Source organism: Petaurus breviceps, unplaced genomic scaffold (genome assembly GCF_028583685.1).
Source record: "Petaurus breviceps papuanus isolate PSGF00001 unplaced genomic scaffold, PetGlider_PUasm1.0 567, whole genome shotgun sequence".
NCBI classification, from domain to species: Eukaryota; Metazoa; Chordata; class Mammalia; order Diprotodontia; family Petauridae; genus Petaurus; species Petaurus breviceps.
Genome location: NW_027186383.1, coordinates 9,314,728 through 9,333,544, shown reverse-complemented (window position 1 = coordinate 9,333,544; position 18,817 = coordinate 9,314,728). Strand labels below are relative to the sequence as shown.

At 50.5% G+C, this 18,817-nt stretch overlaps 2 protein-coding genes across 3 annotated transcripts in view; one reads left to right on the top strand and one right to left on the bottom strand.

Annotated features, from left to right (window-relative positions):
- The window catches only part of HES6 (hes family bHLH transcription factor 6), a 312,570-nt gene that overhangs the window by 137,289 nt on the left and 156,464 nt on the right, over positions 1-18,817 (top strand). The window lies entirely within an intron of this gene.
- Positions 5,653-18,492, bottom strand: LOC138173269 (Holliday junction recognition protein-like). Of its 2 annotated transcripts, XM_069103254.1 has the most exons (8): positions 18,314-18,492; positions 17,829-17,895; positions 13,991-14,046; positions 11,238-11,295; positions 10,265-10,326; positions 8,993-9,091; positions 7,652-7,730; positions 5,653-7,041 (listed from the first exon to the last, which is right to left on the bottom strand). In XM_069103254.1, exons 1-8 carry the CDS (start codon positions 18,422-18,424, stop codon positions 5,771-5,773), a joined length of 1,803 nt encoding a protein of 600 aa, XP_068959355.1. In that variant the 5' UTR covers positions 18,425-18,492; the 3' UTR covers positions 5,653-5,770. The 2 variants fall into 2 exon arrangements, with proteins under 2 accessions (XP_068959355.1, XP_068959356.1); XM_069103255.1 differs by lacking the exon at positions 8,993-9,091.

The following is an 18,817-nucleotide window of genomic DNA, read 5'->3' as shown; positions in this document are numbered from 1 at the left end:
CACACACACACACACACACACACACACACACACTGGAAAGACCTTCATTTTCAGTACCTGTTCCTTGCCTGAGTTCCTACAGGTCACTCTTTGGCATAATGATAGGCACCGAAACATCCTGGATTCTGTTAACATTCCTCAAGGGAAATCCCCCCAGTCTATGGAAAAGCACCTGACATCTGGGGCCCTGTTAACAAAAGTGGTCAGCTAGGAAACACTATCCTCTCAGTCACAAGTCAGTGTGAGCCCACCCTGCCCCTCCATGCCAGGTGTTTCCTGAAGGGCAGCCCTGTGATGCTAGGCACCTGTCTGGGCAAGTGGAGAAGAGAGTTCTTCAGATTTGGCAAGACTGCTGAGAGAGGAAGAGGAGAGAAAGGTGAGACAGAAGGGGGTGAGAAAGGTGCCCAGAGTAGATGGGGAGTCTCCTTGGTGCCCCCACACACAGTGATGTTCTAAGACCTACAGCCTTAGAGGTGCTAAGGGGAGAATCATCCTCTATGAGGTCACTCTCTCCCTCCAGGACGCATGCACTCTGTATCCCTCTGTCTACTCCCACCTCTCCAATTTCTCCAATTTCTGTTTACTGCATGCTTTGAGGAACAATCTGTGACTTTTTTTGTGTAACCTGCATTTGGAGGGAGAGGCCTAAGCTAGGGGTGTCTTCCCCTGTAGAGGGAACAGGGACAGTGGCTTTTATTATGAATGCCTAAAGGAGAACAAAGCAGCTAGGTGGGGCAGTGGATAGAACACTGGGCCTGGAGTCAGGAAGACCTGAGTTCAAGTCTGGCCTCAGTTACTTACTAGCTGCAAGTCAATAACCCTGTTTGCCTCAGTTTCCTCATCTGTAAAATGAGCTGGAGAAGGAAATGACAAAGCAGTCCAGTGTCTCTGCCAAGAAAGTTCCAAATGGGAGTCAGATATGACTAAAAAGACTCAATAACAAATCCTCATTGCAATCTCGAGCCAGGGAAGGCTCTTCCAGTCGGTTTAATGGCTAAGAGGAATTTAGGAGGGGGGTAGAAGAAAGGCTTTGCCCTCTCTACAGCATGGACAGCATTGCAAGGAACCTACTGTACTTGAAAACTACGCAAATGGGTCTCTCATGGTCTTCCAAATGAGCTTGGAAAGCTCCACATATTTAACCAAGGATACCAAGCACAGCCTGGGCAACATACAAAATGGTGTCCCTCCCTCCCCATCCCCCCCCCCCCCCCCCCCCCCCCCCCACAACAGACAGTGATTTCCCACAGGGAAAGTCTGAAAACCAACCATTTCTGTGTCAGAGGTAAAGAGTATCATGATTTTAAAATAGTACTTCTGTGAACTGATGCTGAGTGAAGTGAGCAGACCAGGAGAATGTCGTCCACAGGAACAGCAACATGTGGGAGGAGGAACTTTGATGGACTTAACTCTTCTCAGCAACTCAATGATCTAAGACAAGTCCAAAAGACTCAGGATAGGGGCAGCTAGGTGGCGCTGGCCCTGGACTCAGGAGGACCCAAGTTCAAATCCAGCCTCAGACACTGAACACTAAACTAGCCGTGTGACCTTGGGCAAGTCATTCAACCCCAATGGCCCTACCTTTCCTCCTCCAAAAAGCCCCCCCCCCCAAAGTGTTCAAGAATACTGCTCATGCAGCCAAATCTCATTTCTAGTTTCCATGTCCCTGATGAAAGTATTCAAAGCAGGTAAAAAACAACAAGATAGACAGGAATATAGGGAATATGTCTAAGTAGTCAGGCTCAAGGAAATAGGGACGATTGAACAAATGATGAAAAATTCAGCCTTTAAGAAGTAACCAGAACCTGGGCCTTGCACCCCACCCCATGAAAACACCTTCAGCTGGTGGGCACAAAGAGCTTACCAGCGAGGGGCTGAAGGAACCAGCAAGCTCTTATAAAGTACCTACTGTGCTTCAGGCACAGAGCTATGTGCAATTAGAGCGCTTTAGGGTTTGTAAAATGCTTTCTGAGCTAACTCATGTGATCCAAAGACAAACAGGAAACAGCCACAAGGGGCTTACACCAAGCTCTTAGGATGTGGCAGTCACTGGACTGGATGCTAGGCATGTAAAAAGGAACCTGCCCTTGCCTTCAGAGAGTTTGCACTCTACTGAAAAAAATAAGATCAGCACCTACTATGTCTGGAAGGAAATTCGGAGGTCTACAGAGTCCAAGTGAGGAGGTAGGGCATTCCAGGAATGGGAGACAGCCAATGCAAAGGCTTGGAGATGAGAAACAGAGTGACCTGCATAAGCAAGAGGGGGTACCTCTACTGGACTGAGGACTGTCCTTCATGCTCAAAGGGGACCAAGATGACATCATATCACTATGTTTGGGTATGTCCGCCCATGGCTGATCAGACATGAACTTGAGAGGCCCTACCAAGATTGGGCACAAACAATCCACAGGAACATTTGGGGTGGCTGCTCTCGAACTGTGCATCTCCCATTTCCTTTCACCTCCTGCAATTCTGCTTTACTCACAGAGCACAGTGCCTTCTTTGATGTGGGCACACCATGCTGGGTGTCCTGTGCCAGTGTCTCCCACGCCTCACAAATGATACTAAAGTTCTTCAGAGACCTGAGAGCGTCCTCCTATGGCTTCTTCTGGCCACAATGTGAGCGGCTTGCCCTGTGTGAGTTTTCTGTAAAATAGCCTTTTAGGCAAATGTATGTTTGACCTTTGGACCACATGGCCAGTCCATCAGAGATGCACTCAGTGCAGCAGAGTCCGAGAAAGGACCTCAGTGCCTGGAACCTTATCTTGCCGGGTGATCTTCAGAATCTTCTGAAGACAATGCAGATGCCAAGGTTGAACCATAGAGGGCATGAAGAGGGGGAATGGGAAAATGGGATGAAACGAGGTTGGGAAGGACTTTGATGGACAGAGACCGGCGCTTTAGGAAGGCTCTTTGGCAACCCAGCAGAAGATGTGTCCGAGCCTCTGGCAGACGGATGGGAGCTGCACACAGCTTGTGAAAAGGTCTGAGCATACACGTGCCACACAGACCAAGAATCAAATTTGGGGCTAGATCTGTGGAAGAGTCGGACAGTTCTGCTGGGATCTTGGGATTCTGGAGCTGGAAAAGAGCCCAGGAGCCACCTGTCCGGGTCTGGCTTAAGTGATTTGCCCAAAGCTGTCACTGACGCTTGAGCCAGGAACAGGTCACCCATTTTACAGACAGGGAAACTGTGCGATCTGTGCGCACACACTCACACACATGACAACAATCCTGTTACATGTAACCTGACAGATTCTGGACGCGTCCTTGCCCCAATGCCACTCGCACTGATTTGGGGCCTAAAGAGTGGCCTGCTCTTCAGACTTCTAGGGTAAAAGGGGTCACGGTTGTTGTGTCTTCCCCAAGAGGTGACTAACCAAAGGTCAGTAGTCCAGCATCATTTAATGGATTAAAAGCAACTCACTTTTACAAAGGGATATGGACAAAACTCAAGCACAAAGCTCCTGAACCATAGGCCTCCTTTCCTTCATCCACCACTTGCACGCTGGGGAGAGGTCACTACCCTGCCTCTTCCCCCAAGGTCACTTCTGAATAGGACATGGCTGCTGAACATCACTCCAGAACCTAGTTCAGCTGCCAGGGCTGATTCCAGCCAGCTTTTCACACATTCCAGGGCCTGTCCCTCTGGTTCTGAGATCCCTGGGTCACCATAGCCCTGGTACATTCAGTCTCCCACACTTCTCTAAGAATGGACACATAGGATACAAGCAAGAATATAGCCAAGTGGACACTGTCCCAAGACCTGGGCTCTCACAGGTCACTCTCAAATTACAGAGGAAATGAGTTGTCCAAAGTCACACAGCTACCTAACAGCCCAGTGGGCCCCTGCCTGGGAGATGCCACTTGGGAGAGGCAATGTGAGACCCAAAACATTCAGTTCTTGCCATGGTCTGTCAAATGGCGACATCAGAAATAGATATTCCATTACTATTACATCCATGGAAACGACAGGATAAGAGGTGTTATTGTCTGCTGCCCTCTAAAGACCATCTGGAGGCAGCTTCCCAATGGTCATCTCCGCTCAGAAGGGGAGCTCCCACTTTCCCAGTGACATCCTGTTTAGTTGTCTCCTCTACCCCCACCCCAGCCATTCCTTAGGCCACAGCAGTGAGCCTGGGATTTCCCCACCATGAAAGTGACAGACTAAATGCAGTGAGGATAAAAACGAGTAAGAGCCCATCTTCACTTGAACCGCGGCCTGGCAGGTGCTACGCCAGGCAGACAAGGCGGCTCATGGCCCAGTCAACCCTGTACTTCCAGCTGTTCTTGCCCCTGACCGCCAGGAAGGTCAGGTGACGGGCTCCTCTTTGGCCCAGGGATGGTAAAAAGAGGAAATGGAGTGGGTCCAGAAAGACCCCAGGGAGAAGCCTGAGCTGAAACTCGAAGGAGGTGGGGGCGAAGAGGGAGTGAATTCCAGGGTGGAGGATGGGCTCAAGAAGGGACAGATGGGGGCAGGGAGAGTGATCAGGAAACGTTGGGTAGCACGAGGGAGAACAGATGAAGATGAGAGCTCAGACAGACGCCTTGGGAATGGAGAGAAGACAATGGATGTGTGACAAGTCTCGCCAAGTGACTGGAGCATGGTGCTTGGAAAGGAAGAATTGTCTGAAAAGATTCCCAGCTGGTGGACCTGGAGGAACAGAAAACACACGTGCCCTCCACAGAAACAGGGAAGCGGATGAAGAAATCATAATTCTCTGGTCTGAGAGCCCTTTTCAGACTCATCCCTTATGAGGTCAAAAGGTCTCTTTTAGAAAAATGGTAGAAACTGAACCCAGAACAAAGACATTGTCAGGTCATTGCCTTCTCCAACCCAAAGTGATTGGAATATGGCTGTTCTGAAAATATTAACCCCAAATTGTAGTTTTACATATTATGATTTTTCTTCTTCAAGATTCCTATTTTACTTCAAATTGTCTTGGGTAAAAGGATAGCCACAGGCAGGACTACACCAGGAAGCCTGGATTCAGAATGTTTAGTTAACAAAAATTATTTCTGATAGAATTATATGTTAAAAGACCATATTGTTCATATTTTTTTCCTTTGACAGAGGAAACCAAGTATGGGGGAGGGGGGGAAAGAAGGATGATGAATTCTGCTTTAGACTAGCTGAGCTTGAGAAGCCTAAGGAACACTCAGTTGGATCAAGTCCTTTAAATGGTTGGTGGGGTAGATACCCAAGTGCCTGGGAGCTATCTTCACAGAGACAATGACTTCATTCTCCAGACTTTAGAGATCACTGAGAGAAAAGAAGGTAGACCAGCACAGAGCCTCAGGGCCCTAGATTAGAGGCTGTGCAGGCAAAGGGGACTGAGAAGGAACAGAAGACCCAGGAGGAGCAGCAGAAACCCTGAGAGCATCCAGAGGCTACAGGGAACATCAGGGATCCAGGTCAAGCCAGATGGAGGAAGCTCAAGACTCTTGGCCATGGCCCAGCCTGCACTTGCCTAAGCTCCCAAATAAACACATCGAAGGGCTCGGAATTCTATCTGCGTCATAAGGTTCAAAGGTGGGAATGGACCCATGTGACATCTGGGGAAACTGAGGCCCAGGGAGTAAGCTGCAAAGCCAGGGGGAGAACCCAGGGCCTGGGTCCATGACACCAGAACGCGCCCATAATCTCAGATATGTGTGTGTGCTCTTTAAGTTGTTAATTTATTTTTTATTTTAATATATTACACCTCAATGGAGCCCTGGATACTTTGGGGCTACTTCTTTCCAGTAGTGTTTATGGCAATAACAATGATTACTTTAAAAATACCTGTGCCTTATGTCTTATCTTTGAAGGGCTAGAGTGATCCCAGGTCTGGGAGCTGGACACTTTCTGTCTTTTTGTCAGGGAGGAAAAGTCTCCTTTTGAGGTGGCCCTGGGTGAGACTGCACAGGGGAGCGCAGTGACTGTCTCATACAGGGAGTTCCTAGTGATGCGGTGGGGGGAGGCTGCCTTCTGTGTCTCCTGGGGATCATCACAGGGGCCTAAACCTTTCAAGGAATGCCTGAATTTGCTCTGAGTCAGCACATTTGACTTAGGCCCTGATTTCTTAAGGAACAAAAGCTCCTGTGCCCACTGAGTTGTTTCTTGGAAGTATTTGTCAAACATGGAGTCTATCACACCCCGGCCTTTGCAGGGTGTCTTTTCCATGCAAGAAGGCAAGAACTTTCTTGCTTTTGTAAACTTGTCTCTAGGAAAGCCAGTCTTGGGGCATGTTTCTGAGGCATCAGAAGCTGAGCGCTTTCGATAAAGCCTTTCTTGGGATAGGGGTGCATTCTTGGGTGTCTGGAGCATCCTTGGCATGACCAATGGTCTGGACAGATGCCTCTCCTGCCCCAACACATCCCTTCCAGGAGTACCCTGCTGCACAGGATGGAGCCTCTCCTTTGCAGGGGGCAGACACAAGCTGGGTGTCGCTGGGGACTGGGAACCCACGTGACTCCGGGAGGGGCTGGGGGTTGCTTGTCTCACATCCTTGGTCCTGGAAGGGGATTCCTGAGTGGAGTGTCTAGGCAGCGACCCCTTCAGAGCCAACGGGGAAGACTTAGTGCTTAGCAATTCTCTGTCCTGGACAATGGGGTCTGCTTCAGAGCAGGGTAAACAGATCTGCTTCGGATCCTTCCTGCAAATTAGGCCACTTTGCTCACCTGGGATAACTCGGAATTTTTGACTGTTCTTGAGAAAACTCCTTTTCATTGTCAAGGTGACATTCAGCTTCCTCTTCTTTGGGAACCAGGCTTTGGAAATATATTTCTTTGTGGAAATGAGAACCATCTTCTGAGAAGGCAAACACTTATACAGTGAACACAACATCTCTGCATATATGTCACTGAGGGTGAGGTCCTGAGCACACTCTTCATTCTGTAAAGCAGTGTCCCCTAAGGGGCTGCTCATCCTGGCTCTCCAGGCTAACAAACTCCGATTTGGGGGCATGGCCACCACTCTGGTGTCGTGGGGACCTCGGCAGGATGAAGTGGACTTAACTGGAATCCCAGAATTCTTCCCAGGGCCATTACAACTGCAACCTGAGAACACATGAAGCCCAGATTAGCTGGACGGAGCACTCTGCACTACAGCCAACCCTGCACAGAGCTGGCCCCAGGCCTTGAAGACTAGGCCCCTAGGGCAGAAGGTCTGGCGGGTTCTCACACACTTCAAGGCTCTGAGGACAGCCCTCTGCCATGCTGGGGCTGCTGGGCACAAACCTGGGAGTGATCACGGTGCCCACAAAGCCGAAAGCATCCCTCCAGAATGGTTAATGAAGTCTCAGCCCTGGGTCGCACCATGCCCACTGGCCCCAACTCAAATCCCCAAGGGTTTGGAGGAGTGCATTTAAAAGAAAGTGGTGTACTGCTGGTCCACCAGAGTCCTCTTTCTTTCCGCAGCCTTTAGCCAGGGCTGCACCTCTTGTCAGTCCCAGAGCCCCAGGCTAAAGATTTGGCATCTGAGGAGCATGTTCCCAAGCCCTGGCCTGGAGAGGGTACGGAAGACCCAGCACAGGGTGGGAAGGGATTCCCAGAGAGTCCCACAAAAGAACCCCGAGCCTGGTTCCACAGGGTTTGCCCTGAAAACGTCTGGGCTGAGGGAGTGCAGTGGAAAACTGAGGAAACCCCACCGAGTGTCCAGATCACTCACCAAGTAAAGCTTTAGGACTGTCTTTGGTTGAAAGGATCTTGGGGAATTTGGGGACCTCTCTGTTGCCGAAACTGTACATCTGAAAATAAAACCAAAAGTCAGAATTTCAGACTACTGTGCAAAGCTTAAAGGATCTGGAGGCACAGGACTGGATTTATGTGTTGGAAGCAGCCCTGGGCTTGAGCTGAGTCTGGAAAGTGCCTCTCCTTCGACGTCCTGAAGACTGCTCCAAAGCCTCTGAGGACAACACAGCAGGTGTGACCCTGACCCTGGCGCCCTCCCCCTCCCCACTGGGGATCCTGGGAGACCCAAGCTCCTGGTGCCACAGGTGTGCTCCCACAGATGGTCACCACTGAGCCCTCATGCCAAGGTTCCCTCTAATGTCAGACCACCAAGTCTTCGTCCAAGTCTTCCCTCTGATGGAGCCGGGCTTTGCTCTGCCCCTTCCACTCCCTGCTCCAAGCGCTTCCTTGGGGTCAACAGACAAGTCCAAAGCCTCTGAGCATTAACAAGGTCAGCAGCGGCTTCTCAAGGTTTTCCTTTACCAGACCAAACACTCCCCACGACACCAAGGGCATGAGGAGAGGTGACAATGTGTTGAAGTGAACAGGGCCCTGGATTAGGAAGTCAGCAAATCCCCCCTCATGCTAGCTGTGTGAGGCCCTGAGAGGGCCCTTTCTTGCCTCAGTTTCTTCCTCTGTAAAATGGGGACAGTAACACTCACAGCATACAATGGGTGGGGGGACGGGAGGGAGAGGGGTCACCCAAGGAAAGCCACCAAAAGCCTTGCTTTCCACTTCAAGGATATGCTGACCCAGATTTCTCACACATCAATTAAATCTAAATCTTCCTTGGGAGCAAGACCCACAACACAGAGATCTTTGTGTAATCGCATGGCGATAGTCAACACACCCCAACCTTGCCTTGGCAACCCCCGCTTCCAGGATGGAATTCCATATAAGAAACTGGCAAACAAAGACGCGGAGGAGGACTTCAGAGAAGCACAAGACAACGTCTCTGAACTGATGCAAAGTGAAGCCCACAGAACCAGGAAGGCAACAGGCCATCGCCATCGCCATCACCACAGCACAGAGGGGGCGACCGAAAGACAACGTGCCGGTGAGGACGAGCGAGATGCTAAGAGCCAACACTTGCTTCCTCAGAGAGTCGGGGAGAGGAGAGTAGACACCCTGGTAAGCTCAGGGAAACGGCTGTTTCTTTTTTATTCTTTGTTGTAAGGGATGGAGGAAGTAGATGGGAGAAGGGTATACTGGGAAATGTAGGTGATGGAAAACACAAAACAGAGAAAAAAGATTAATTTATTTAAAAAAAAAGGATTACCATGATCATCCTGGGATGTTCATCTTCCAGGATCACGTCCACTCGGGTAAAGTATTTCTTGTCTAAATCATTTTCTGGAAGGCTTTGAAGACTGTCATCCTAAGACCAAGATTCAAAAAAACCCTCTTCTATGCCTGGTCTACTTAACTGCATAGGTTATGAAGGGAAGAGCCTTCAGCTTAAGTGCCAGGGCCACTAGGGACAAAGGGCTGGGCCGTCTGTATAGCCACAAGAATGGGACATGGATGATCTCACTCCCCAGGCAGGCTTCATTTGCTACCTGGCTGCCTCGGTGCCAGAGACCAAACCCTGAAGGAATTAACCCTTTCAAGTCAGGCCGCCTCCAGCCATCCCTGCACCCACTGGTTTCAGAACTGTCACTTCTGCAAAGGGTCTTCTCTGGCCCCTCATCCTAGTACCTTCCTGCTCCATCTCCCTATTAGAACATAAGCTCTTGGGGTGGCCAGGTGGCTCAGTGAGTGAGAGCACCGGCTCCAGTGTCGGGATGACCTGGGGATAGAATCCAGGCTCAGACACTTAGCACCCACCCAGAAACACCTGGCCGTGTAACCTTGAGCAAGTTACTTAACCCCAATTGCTTAGGGGCGGCCAGGTGGCTCAGCAAGTAAGAGCACCGGCCCCAGTGTTGGGATGACCTGGATCAAATCCGGGCTCAGATACTCAGCACCACACCCAGAAATAACTGGCCGTGTAACCGTTACTTAACCCCGATTGCTTAAAAAAAAAAAAGAACATAAGCTCTTTGAGAGCAAGGCCTGTCTTCACTTTTAGATGGGCATGACCAGCCACTGGCATAGGGCTTGGCATATGGGAAATACTTTATAATAAATGTTTCTTCATTCATTCATTGGTAGAGGGAGTTTCTCACAAAGATTTCCCATACCAGTGAAACCACAAGCCAAGATGGGAAAAAGCTGTATCAAAATATATATTGCTAGAAATTGCCCCACATTTAAAATTCTTCATATTTGGTGATCAAAAAAATCAGGCAAGTGACAGTCTCTTGGTAACAAACCTGTCGCTCTTGCTCTGGTTCAGCTAAGAGAGAGCGGCTACAGTTACAGTTAAAAGCCAGGACAGCTTTGAGAGGGAAGAAGCAAAGGGGAACCTGGATTGTGGGGCCCTATCACTGATCACCCACATGGTTGAGCAGGCCTCACTCCATGCCATCCCCCTGCCCTCCAGCCCTAACCCTGCCTAATTCTAAAAAAAAAACAAAGAAAGCTATGACCAGGGAGGATTGGTTCTTACCTTCAAGCTGATGTCACCATTTTTCTGAACCAAAGATTCATCAAACCCATTGCTTCTGACATCTAAAAAAAATAAAAATTCTAATTGGAAAGAAACTCTTTGCTTTCCAGATCAGTTTTAGTTATTCCAAACCACATTAAACTTTCTCAAACAGTATCACCGATTGCTTCACAAACACCAATGATCCTTAAACATAATCATCATCATTTTATTAGCAAAGCAAAAGTATCAGTGCAGATGTCTGTGGTAAAATCAAAACAATCTATTTATTAAGTGATAAAGCAAGTGGAATTTAATTTATTGCAATTCCTTTTACTAGTTGGTTCCAAAATTTTTGCTATAAGCACCCTAAAAAAATATCTGTTTTCATTGAAAGGTATAGAAAATTCTCAAAATTAACAAAGTTAGAATAATCTCAGGACCAGTAATATTGAGGGAGGCCCTCCCTGGAGAACTATTACAAAAGAATAACATTTACTTAGCTTCAGTAAGACCAGAGTTCCAACCCTGCTCCAGTAACTTACTAGCTGTGTGACTGGGCAAATAATCACTTCCCCTCGGTCTGCTCCTCAGCTTCCTTATCTGTAAAATGGGGATAATAACAGCACCTCCCTGGCAGGGTAGCTGTGAGGCTCAGGTGTGATCATTTCTGCAAGGAGCTTAGCACAGCACTGAGCACACAGTAGGCGCCTCGTAGATGTTAGCTGAAGGTGCCGCCTGCTGGGCCCCTCCCAGAGCTATGGAATTTGGATCAGAAAGAGAGGCTGGTGGTTTGTCTTGCTAAGAGCTCCTCCCTTCTCCATAGCAAGCTTAGGCTTTACTGTAGAACACAAAGCACAGGGCACCATTCAGATCTTACTAAACAGACAAGCATCTCAGTCGCTCAGCTCCCTTCACACCTAAATTCTGTTGGTGAATCAAGGGCTCTCACATCTCCCCAAGTTCATTCAAAATGTCTGAAGGATTGTCTTACCGGTGAAGGGGCTTCGCATAATGTTACCTATATGGTAGTCTTCTTTCTCCAGTGATGTCTTTAAAATAAAAAAAAAAGTATTGTCATAAAAATCTCAGCAATAACTGCCTTTAAAACCACTAACTCTAACTGTACAAATGGCCGATAGTTTTCATACCGACATGTTGGAATAAGAGGGCACTGCTGTCTCCATTTAGACAAGCCTTGAGCGCCCGAGGGCAGCCTGGAATGCTAGCTCCACCACAGTTGGCTAGGACCACCTCCTCTGGACTTGGCATTTGGCTAAAGACCCAAAGCTGGCCTTTCTGAAGCCCCCAGGAGTTTGGGTGCTTTGGGGGAGGGGGTGGGAAGAGAAGGCATGGTTTGTTTATGGGAGTTAATAAACCTGTGAATTTTCCTGGAGATGGATGTGGGAGGCAGCCAAGACAAGAGCAAGGGTAACGTTAAAAGCCTGGCACAGACTGAAGGCTGGCTCCTTCCACTTGGCACAAGGCTCAGGGCTGTAGGTAAATGGGGGGAATGCTTGGTGCTTATGGGTGACCAGATGAGAACCCAGACGTAGGGAGGCCACCTGCAGGACGCCTGTGGTGTGGCGGACAGGCTGTGCCTGGACAAAGCAGATTCTTGGGCTTAGATCCTACCTCTGTGTGACAAGCTCTTTAAACCTCAGTTTCTACACTTGCAAATTGGGAATAATTTTACCTACAGTATTTATTTACCACATGGAATAGGCTTGAGGCTGAAATGGGCTTATGGAGGTGTTGTGCACGCCTTGGAGCCTTCTGTAAAGGTTGACCATGGTGTGAGGTAGTCACAAGATCTGAGAAGGGCTTCCTCCCACTCCCAGCACACGGCTGCCCTTTTCTCTCCTACTTCTCAGAGAGGCTGGGAGGAGGCCACACGTCCAGGGAGCTCAAGGGGTTGGGGAGAAGGGAAGTCTTACTCTCTGAGTGTCGGCTTGGAGAGACGTACAGGTTTCTATCAAGCTAGAAATCTGCGAGGACAAGTTCAGTGCCCAGAGGACCTGGGTGACTTCTTTGTCACTGTGCCCATGGGCTTCAGAAGAGCAGAGCAGAATCCAGCTAGAAGGTACCTTTGGTGCTATGTATTAGCTCCTCTGAACTGAGCCCTCCTCCCTTTTCCCTGGACACTCTCTGGCCTGGCAAGCACATCCACTCCCTGGGGCTCAATCACCATCTCCAGGGAGATGATACACTCCCCTCTACCATCTTTCTCACACTGACAAGTGTCCAGGTTCCCAACCTTGGCATTATCCCTATCTGGTCCCTCCTCCTTGCCCCACAGACCCAATCCACCACCAAGCCTTGCTCCCCCTTCCTGAGTCAGTAAGTCTCCTTGTCTCCCCCAGACAGCTGCCCTCGGATCAGAGCTCTCCCCACTCCAGTCGGCCTTCGAGTCAGGAGCGAAAGTGCAGCTGTGCCACGTCTCTCTCCTCCTCGATAACTCCAGTGGCTCCCTATGACTTCTAGGACCAGACAAAGTCTGGGTTGAAAGCCCTCCATTGCTACCCTTCTGACCTCCCTGTCTTCTCACACTCGACTCTCTTCTAAACACTGGGCAAAGTGGGATCCTCCTCTCCAGCTGGAGTCCCGAGGCGCTGGCATGCCCGCTACCCGGTGCCTAGAATGCTCTCCCTCTGAATCCCACCTGTGGTACCCCCTGGTGCTCTCGTCTTCTCTCTGAAACCAGCTTCCATCGACACTCTATGAGCACTTCCTGTGCCCAGGTGTTTATATGGAAGCCCCGGGAGGGCAGGGGCAAGTTTGCCTTTCTTTGTATTGCCAGTGCTCAGCAGGAGGCCTAGCTACTAGAAGATGCTATCTGCTATTTCCAAGGATGTTATCCTGTCACAGGCCAGTGTGGAGTCCTTGTTTCTGCACAGGAGGCCGTGCTAAGCTCTCACTGGCAGACCAGGGAGGTCAAGATCAGAGCTGTGGGTTCGACATGGCCTATGCACTGGGCCACCCAGGGACCTCCTTTACGCCAAGGCTGAATTTCAAGTTTGGTAGGATGGCACAGAAAGAAGACCAGCAGGCCAGTGGTCAATTAAGAGTCCAGGGGTCAAGTCCTGTGGCAGCCCCCCACCAAGTTGTGTGACCACGCACAACTCTGACCTCGGTTTAACTGTCTAAAGAACCTAGAGGATAGCTCTGATGCCCTTAAATCTTGGCTTGCCTCCTGGAACACCCTGGCATTTCTGGGCTGGGAGAGGCCTTGGAGGCACTTGGCTTAGCTCAAGCATTGCAGAGATGAGGACAGTCAGGCATACAAGGAATGAGCGGTAGTTAGGGGACGAACCAAAGCCCTTTTGTGCTGTAAAGGGAGGAGGAAGAGAATGGCTTCCATCTAGATACTGCTCTAAGGTTTGCAAAGCACTTGACAACATCACCTTTGATCCTGACTACCAGCCCATTTTGTGGAGGAGGCTCAGAGAGTTTCAGTGACTTGCCCAGGGTCACACAGCCATGAGTCTGAGGCCAGATTTGACAATAAATCTAGAGCTCTATTTAGTGCCCTAGCAAGGACACAGCTCCTGAAAATCCTCAAAAATGAAGGTAGGTTAAGACTGCTTCTAAACACACAGAACTCTTCCTCCACTGCCTGAGCCCTAGAAAGATGACTGACTGCTTACAGCAGGTATGAGGGTTGCTACTCAGCACCGGTCAGCCCACATGCCACAGGGTTATCTCCTAAGAGGGCGTTTGCGTTTGACCTGTGCTGTAAACACGTACCTTGACATTCTGGAAGATGTCTCGGGTCACTCTTCTTCCACCCCACACTCTCAGCCCTTGGGGAAGAAAAAAAGTCAGCACACAGATAGCACAACTTAAATAGTGAATTCATTCTCATCTTGTCTTAACACACAACCTGATTATGTTTAGGAATGCCAGTAACTCCTGAGAGCTGACAAAAGCAACAGCAGACTGTGTGTGGTGGCCATGAAGTGGGCATTGAGAGGATGCCCATCCACGGGGGAATGGCTGAATAAGCTGTGGAATATGAATATAATGCGATATCATTGTGCTATAAGAAATGACGAACAGGCTGATTTCAGAAAAACCTGGAAAGATTTGTATGAACTGATGCTGAGGGAAATGAGCAGAACCAGGAAAACACTGTACACAGTAATGGCAACACTGTGCGATGATCAACTATGACTGACTTAGCTCTTCTCAGCAGTGCAATGATCTAAAACAATTTCAAAAGGCTCATGATGGAAAATGTTATCTACATCTGGAGAAAGAACTGATGGAGGATGAATACAGATAGAAGCATACTATCTTCACTTTATTGTTTTCATGGCTTTTTTCCTTTTGGTCTTTTTCTTCTTTTATAACTGAGACTAATATGGAAACATGGTTTACATGGTTGCACATATAAAACCTATATCAAATTGCTTACCATTTTAGGAAGAGGGTAGGGAAGAGAGGAGGAAAAACTTGGAACTCAAAATTTTGTTAAAATGAATGCTAAAAATTGTCTTTATGTATAATTGGGGGGAAATGTTATTTAAAAAAAGGAAGGAAGAAAAAAAAAGAAACAGAGAGCTGACCAACAAGTCAAGGGGCTTTTCAATTCCAGATAAAAGAGAAGAAAAGAAGCTCCGGGACGGGACCCCAAGAAAGCATCGAGGACAGCCCCTCTCCCCATCACTCTATTTCTTTTTTTTTTCACTTAAGAATTCTAAACTTAATAGGAGATAAAATTCTCATTGATTGCCATGAACAAAGTAGAGCAGATGGAGACTGGATATAAAATGCCAAGCCCTCCTCTTTCTCTCTGGCTTCCCCTTGGAAGAGAAGTCACTCTGTTCTGAAGGGGCAATGTCCAGCAACAGCTGGGGCTCAAGAGGGAGAGAAGAGTTTATTAAGCCTTTCCTATGTGCCCAGGATGCAAAAAGAGACCAAAGACAGTCCCTGCCCTCAAGGAGCTTAACTTGCAATGGTGACTGAAAGCTCTTCACAGAAAGCCAATGACATTGCAATTAGGATATCTTACCATCCCATCCAAGTTCATGGACCTCCCTCCCTCAAATATATCCAAGAACTGCAAGGGCTTTGTTCACCCAGGTTCTGAACCCTTTCTGTCCAGGGCACCCCATCCCTCCAGTCCTCTGGCTCTGGAACCCTGGGGCCACTCCTGACTCTTCCCTATGTCACCTCCCTTTTTATCAGGAGTTCTTAACCTGATATCCATGAACTTGGCTTTTAAAAGGTATAGATTTTGGTGGCTACATTTCAAAAAAAATAGATTTCCTTTATAATCCAATGCATTTTATTTTCTGTACTGAAAAATGTGATTCTACAAAGGGGTCCAAGGTATCAGTGACCTGCTGCCCAAGGGTTCCAGGACCAAAGAAGGGGAAGCATGAACCCTTGGGGGAAGTCACATTGGTTTCCTATGACAGCATTCCCTCCACCCCCCCACCCCCCCAGTTCAGGCCCTCATCACCTCTTCTGCACTACTGAAACTGCCCCAACCTGATGTTCCTGAAGCCCAGCTCTGTCTGTGCCACTTTCCACACTCTCTCTCCCAAGTCTTCCATGGTTCCCTACTTCCCTCCCTGCCTGGCACTGGATGCTTTCTACCACGTGGCTCTCATGAAACTGGCTTGGCAGTGGCTTTCTAGACACAACCTCCTGCCTCTTGGTCCCCCATACGCTCCTTCCTCCTAGCCAAGGCCTCTCACATTCCTGAGTTGTCTAGGTACTTTGTATTAGCCTGCATATATGCTGTATTCACTCACTCATAGATATGTATCCCTCTTCCTCCCAGAGGAATGGAAGTTTCCTGGGGGCTCTGTCTCTGGATGCCCAAGCCCTGGCATCAGGATCTCCACACAGCAGTGACAGCCATCTTTCACAGAACACTCTCAAGTTTGCAAAGTACTTGGTGTAGGGCAGCTCCCTACATCCTAACAAACTTGGGAGGGAGCGGCAGTTATGATCTCCATGTTATAGTTGAGGAAAATGAGGCACAGAGAGGCTAACAACTGTCTCCAGCCCAGAGTGGGCAAGTTTGCTGGTGAGATACACAGATGGCTTTGTCTTGCAGGCAATCAGTGGGGTGGACCTGGGAGGGGGCACAGTGAAGAGAGAGGACCAAGCCCCATCTCAGAGGAGGAGAGGCGAGATGGTAGGGGAAGCAGGGGTGAAGTGATTCTCAAATCAAGAGGGAAGAACAGGAGACAATGGGCTGGGAGACACAGGGTGAGAAAAGGCCGCAGATGGGCAGTGCAGGTAAGAAAAGGGGCTGGGGCATGAGAAGACCAGACAGGGGCCCTCTGTCAGGAGCTTAAAGACAGTGGGCAGCATAAATGATGGGGGGCACAGCCGTGTGATGGGAGCGGGCAGAGGAGCAGGGAGCAGGCACGGTTCCCTCCAGCCCTGGGCAGCATGGCCAGCCGGCAGGGCCAGAGGCAAGAGAGACAGGCTCTCCAAGACAACAGGGGTCAAAGGCTTGGCCAGCATGGGAACCACCCAAGTGGACAGGGAACTGCAGATTCTCCAAGGGAAGAGCAGCCTGGTGGGCATGGGCGGAGCTTGGTCTGACAACTGAGGGGGCTGGGGGAGAGGAAAGGCAGAGTGTAATGGGGTCCAGAAGCTTTGAGAGCCCACCACGAGCTGGACCCCAGCTGGCCAGTGAGGTGGGAGGCTGCAAAGATCCAGCCACCAAGTCTCCTTCCGGAGCCCCAGACCGCACCTCCAGCCCAGCAAGTCCAAGAGAACACTTGTTATCCCAGGATCCAGAGAGGACTTTATGGTCATCTCATCTTACAGATGGAGAAACTGAGACCCAGGGAGGTTACCCCAGAACAAAGCTCTTCCTAACTTCTGTTTCTCTTGATGGCGCAGCAGCAGGCTCCCAGCTGGGCAGAACTAGCTGGACCTTCACCATCTCTGCAGGGACCCCACCTCATTCAGGCCTCCTGCCCCTTGGCCCAGCCTCCTCATAGGCCTCCACCCATCTGTCAAGCTGACCTTCCTCTGCCCCGCCCAATAAGCTTTGGGGTCTCTTTCTTGCCTCTGGGACAAAACCCAGCCTCTTCTTTTGACTTTCAGAGCCCTTCACAGGCTGGCTCCAGGTGACCCTGCCAGGCTTCTGGGCCATCACTGCCTCTTCCTACACTAGCCTACAAGCCACTCCTGGAATAAGATCTTCTATCACCATGCCTTTGACCTTGCTGCGCTCTCCTCATGACAGAAACGCACTCCCTTTTAAGCCCTCTAGTAATAGAATCCCTTGTTTCCTTCAAAGCTCAGCTCAAGGGCCAGCTCCAAGGGGATCCCAATCCTGGTCCCCAACTTGTTGCAGCTGCCCCACTCTTTGGCCTGTGGCTGACATTTAATTCTCTTGTGTACTTACTGTCTGTCCCACCCTTCCCCCAAAAGCAAGCTGGGAGGGGCAGGGTTCATGGTGGTCTTTGTGAGGATGGATGGCCAGACCTCCATTTTAGAGACCCCACGGATGGGGTGTTTTCATCCTCCAGGAGGCCAGGCAGATCTGGGAGGAGAGGGAAGGATGGGAAACAGAAGAATGGTAGAGGGGCTTGGGCGGGCTGGCACTCACCCTCGGGCGACTGGTAGGTCAGCGTGGTGATGTGCACAAGGCTGTCTCCTTCAAAGGGCCGGTCGTACTGCGGAGGGGGAGGGGGAGGACAGGCCAGGGTGGGCGGGTGCGCCCCAGCTCCTCTCCTGCTACCTTCAGCTCCCCGCCCCCCATGCTTACCCTCCCCCACTCCAGCATCTGCTCCTGGGGGCTCCATGCGGAGAAGGGGGCCCAACGTGGGGGCCAGGGCAGGAGAGGAAATCAATCAGAGAACTGGGGGAAGGGGCAGGGGGGGGGTGGCACGGTGGGGGCAAAGACTGGGTGGGGAAAGACCCCGGAACAGACCCCACCAGGGGGGGGGGGGGCGGGGGGGGGGGGGGGCTCACGGGCTCCACAGCGGAGCACCGGGGGTACTTGTGGGGGCCCACCGGGGCAGGGCACCCACGGGGGGGGGATCTCAGGGGTGGCACAGGGACGGAGCACCCACGGGGGGGGGGGGGGATCACCTTGGCCAGCAGGGTCCTCATGACGCCGGAGAACCGCTGGCTGCTGCACTGCAGCTTCTGTAAGAGCTGCCTGCTCCGCCACTCCGGCTGCCTGCGGCCGGCGGCCGCCATGTCGGAGCCTGGGACCGCAGCCGCGGCAGCTGCAGGAGTGGTCAGAAAGCTTGTCACCGCCCCTCCAGCCGCCAGTGGGCCAAGCCGACCCGCTCATCTTCCCTACCCGCCGCTCTCATTGGCGAGATTCCGCTCCCCGCCTCCTCCGGCAAATAGCATTATTCTATTGGGTAACTCCGGTGGATGTCCCGCCTCCTTAGAGAAGACCTGGAGGCTCATTGGTCCTTTTAAACTTATTGCACCCCACCTACTCCAACGGTCGGAGAGCTCGGCGGCTCCAGGACCGGGTTGAAGCTGGGCGTGGGGGCGGAGCCTCAGGCTCCGAGGTCCCGGAGGCTCCTCCTTTATCGCCCGTCGCCCTCCTCGTTCCTCTGGGAACGCGTCTTGCTGGGG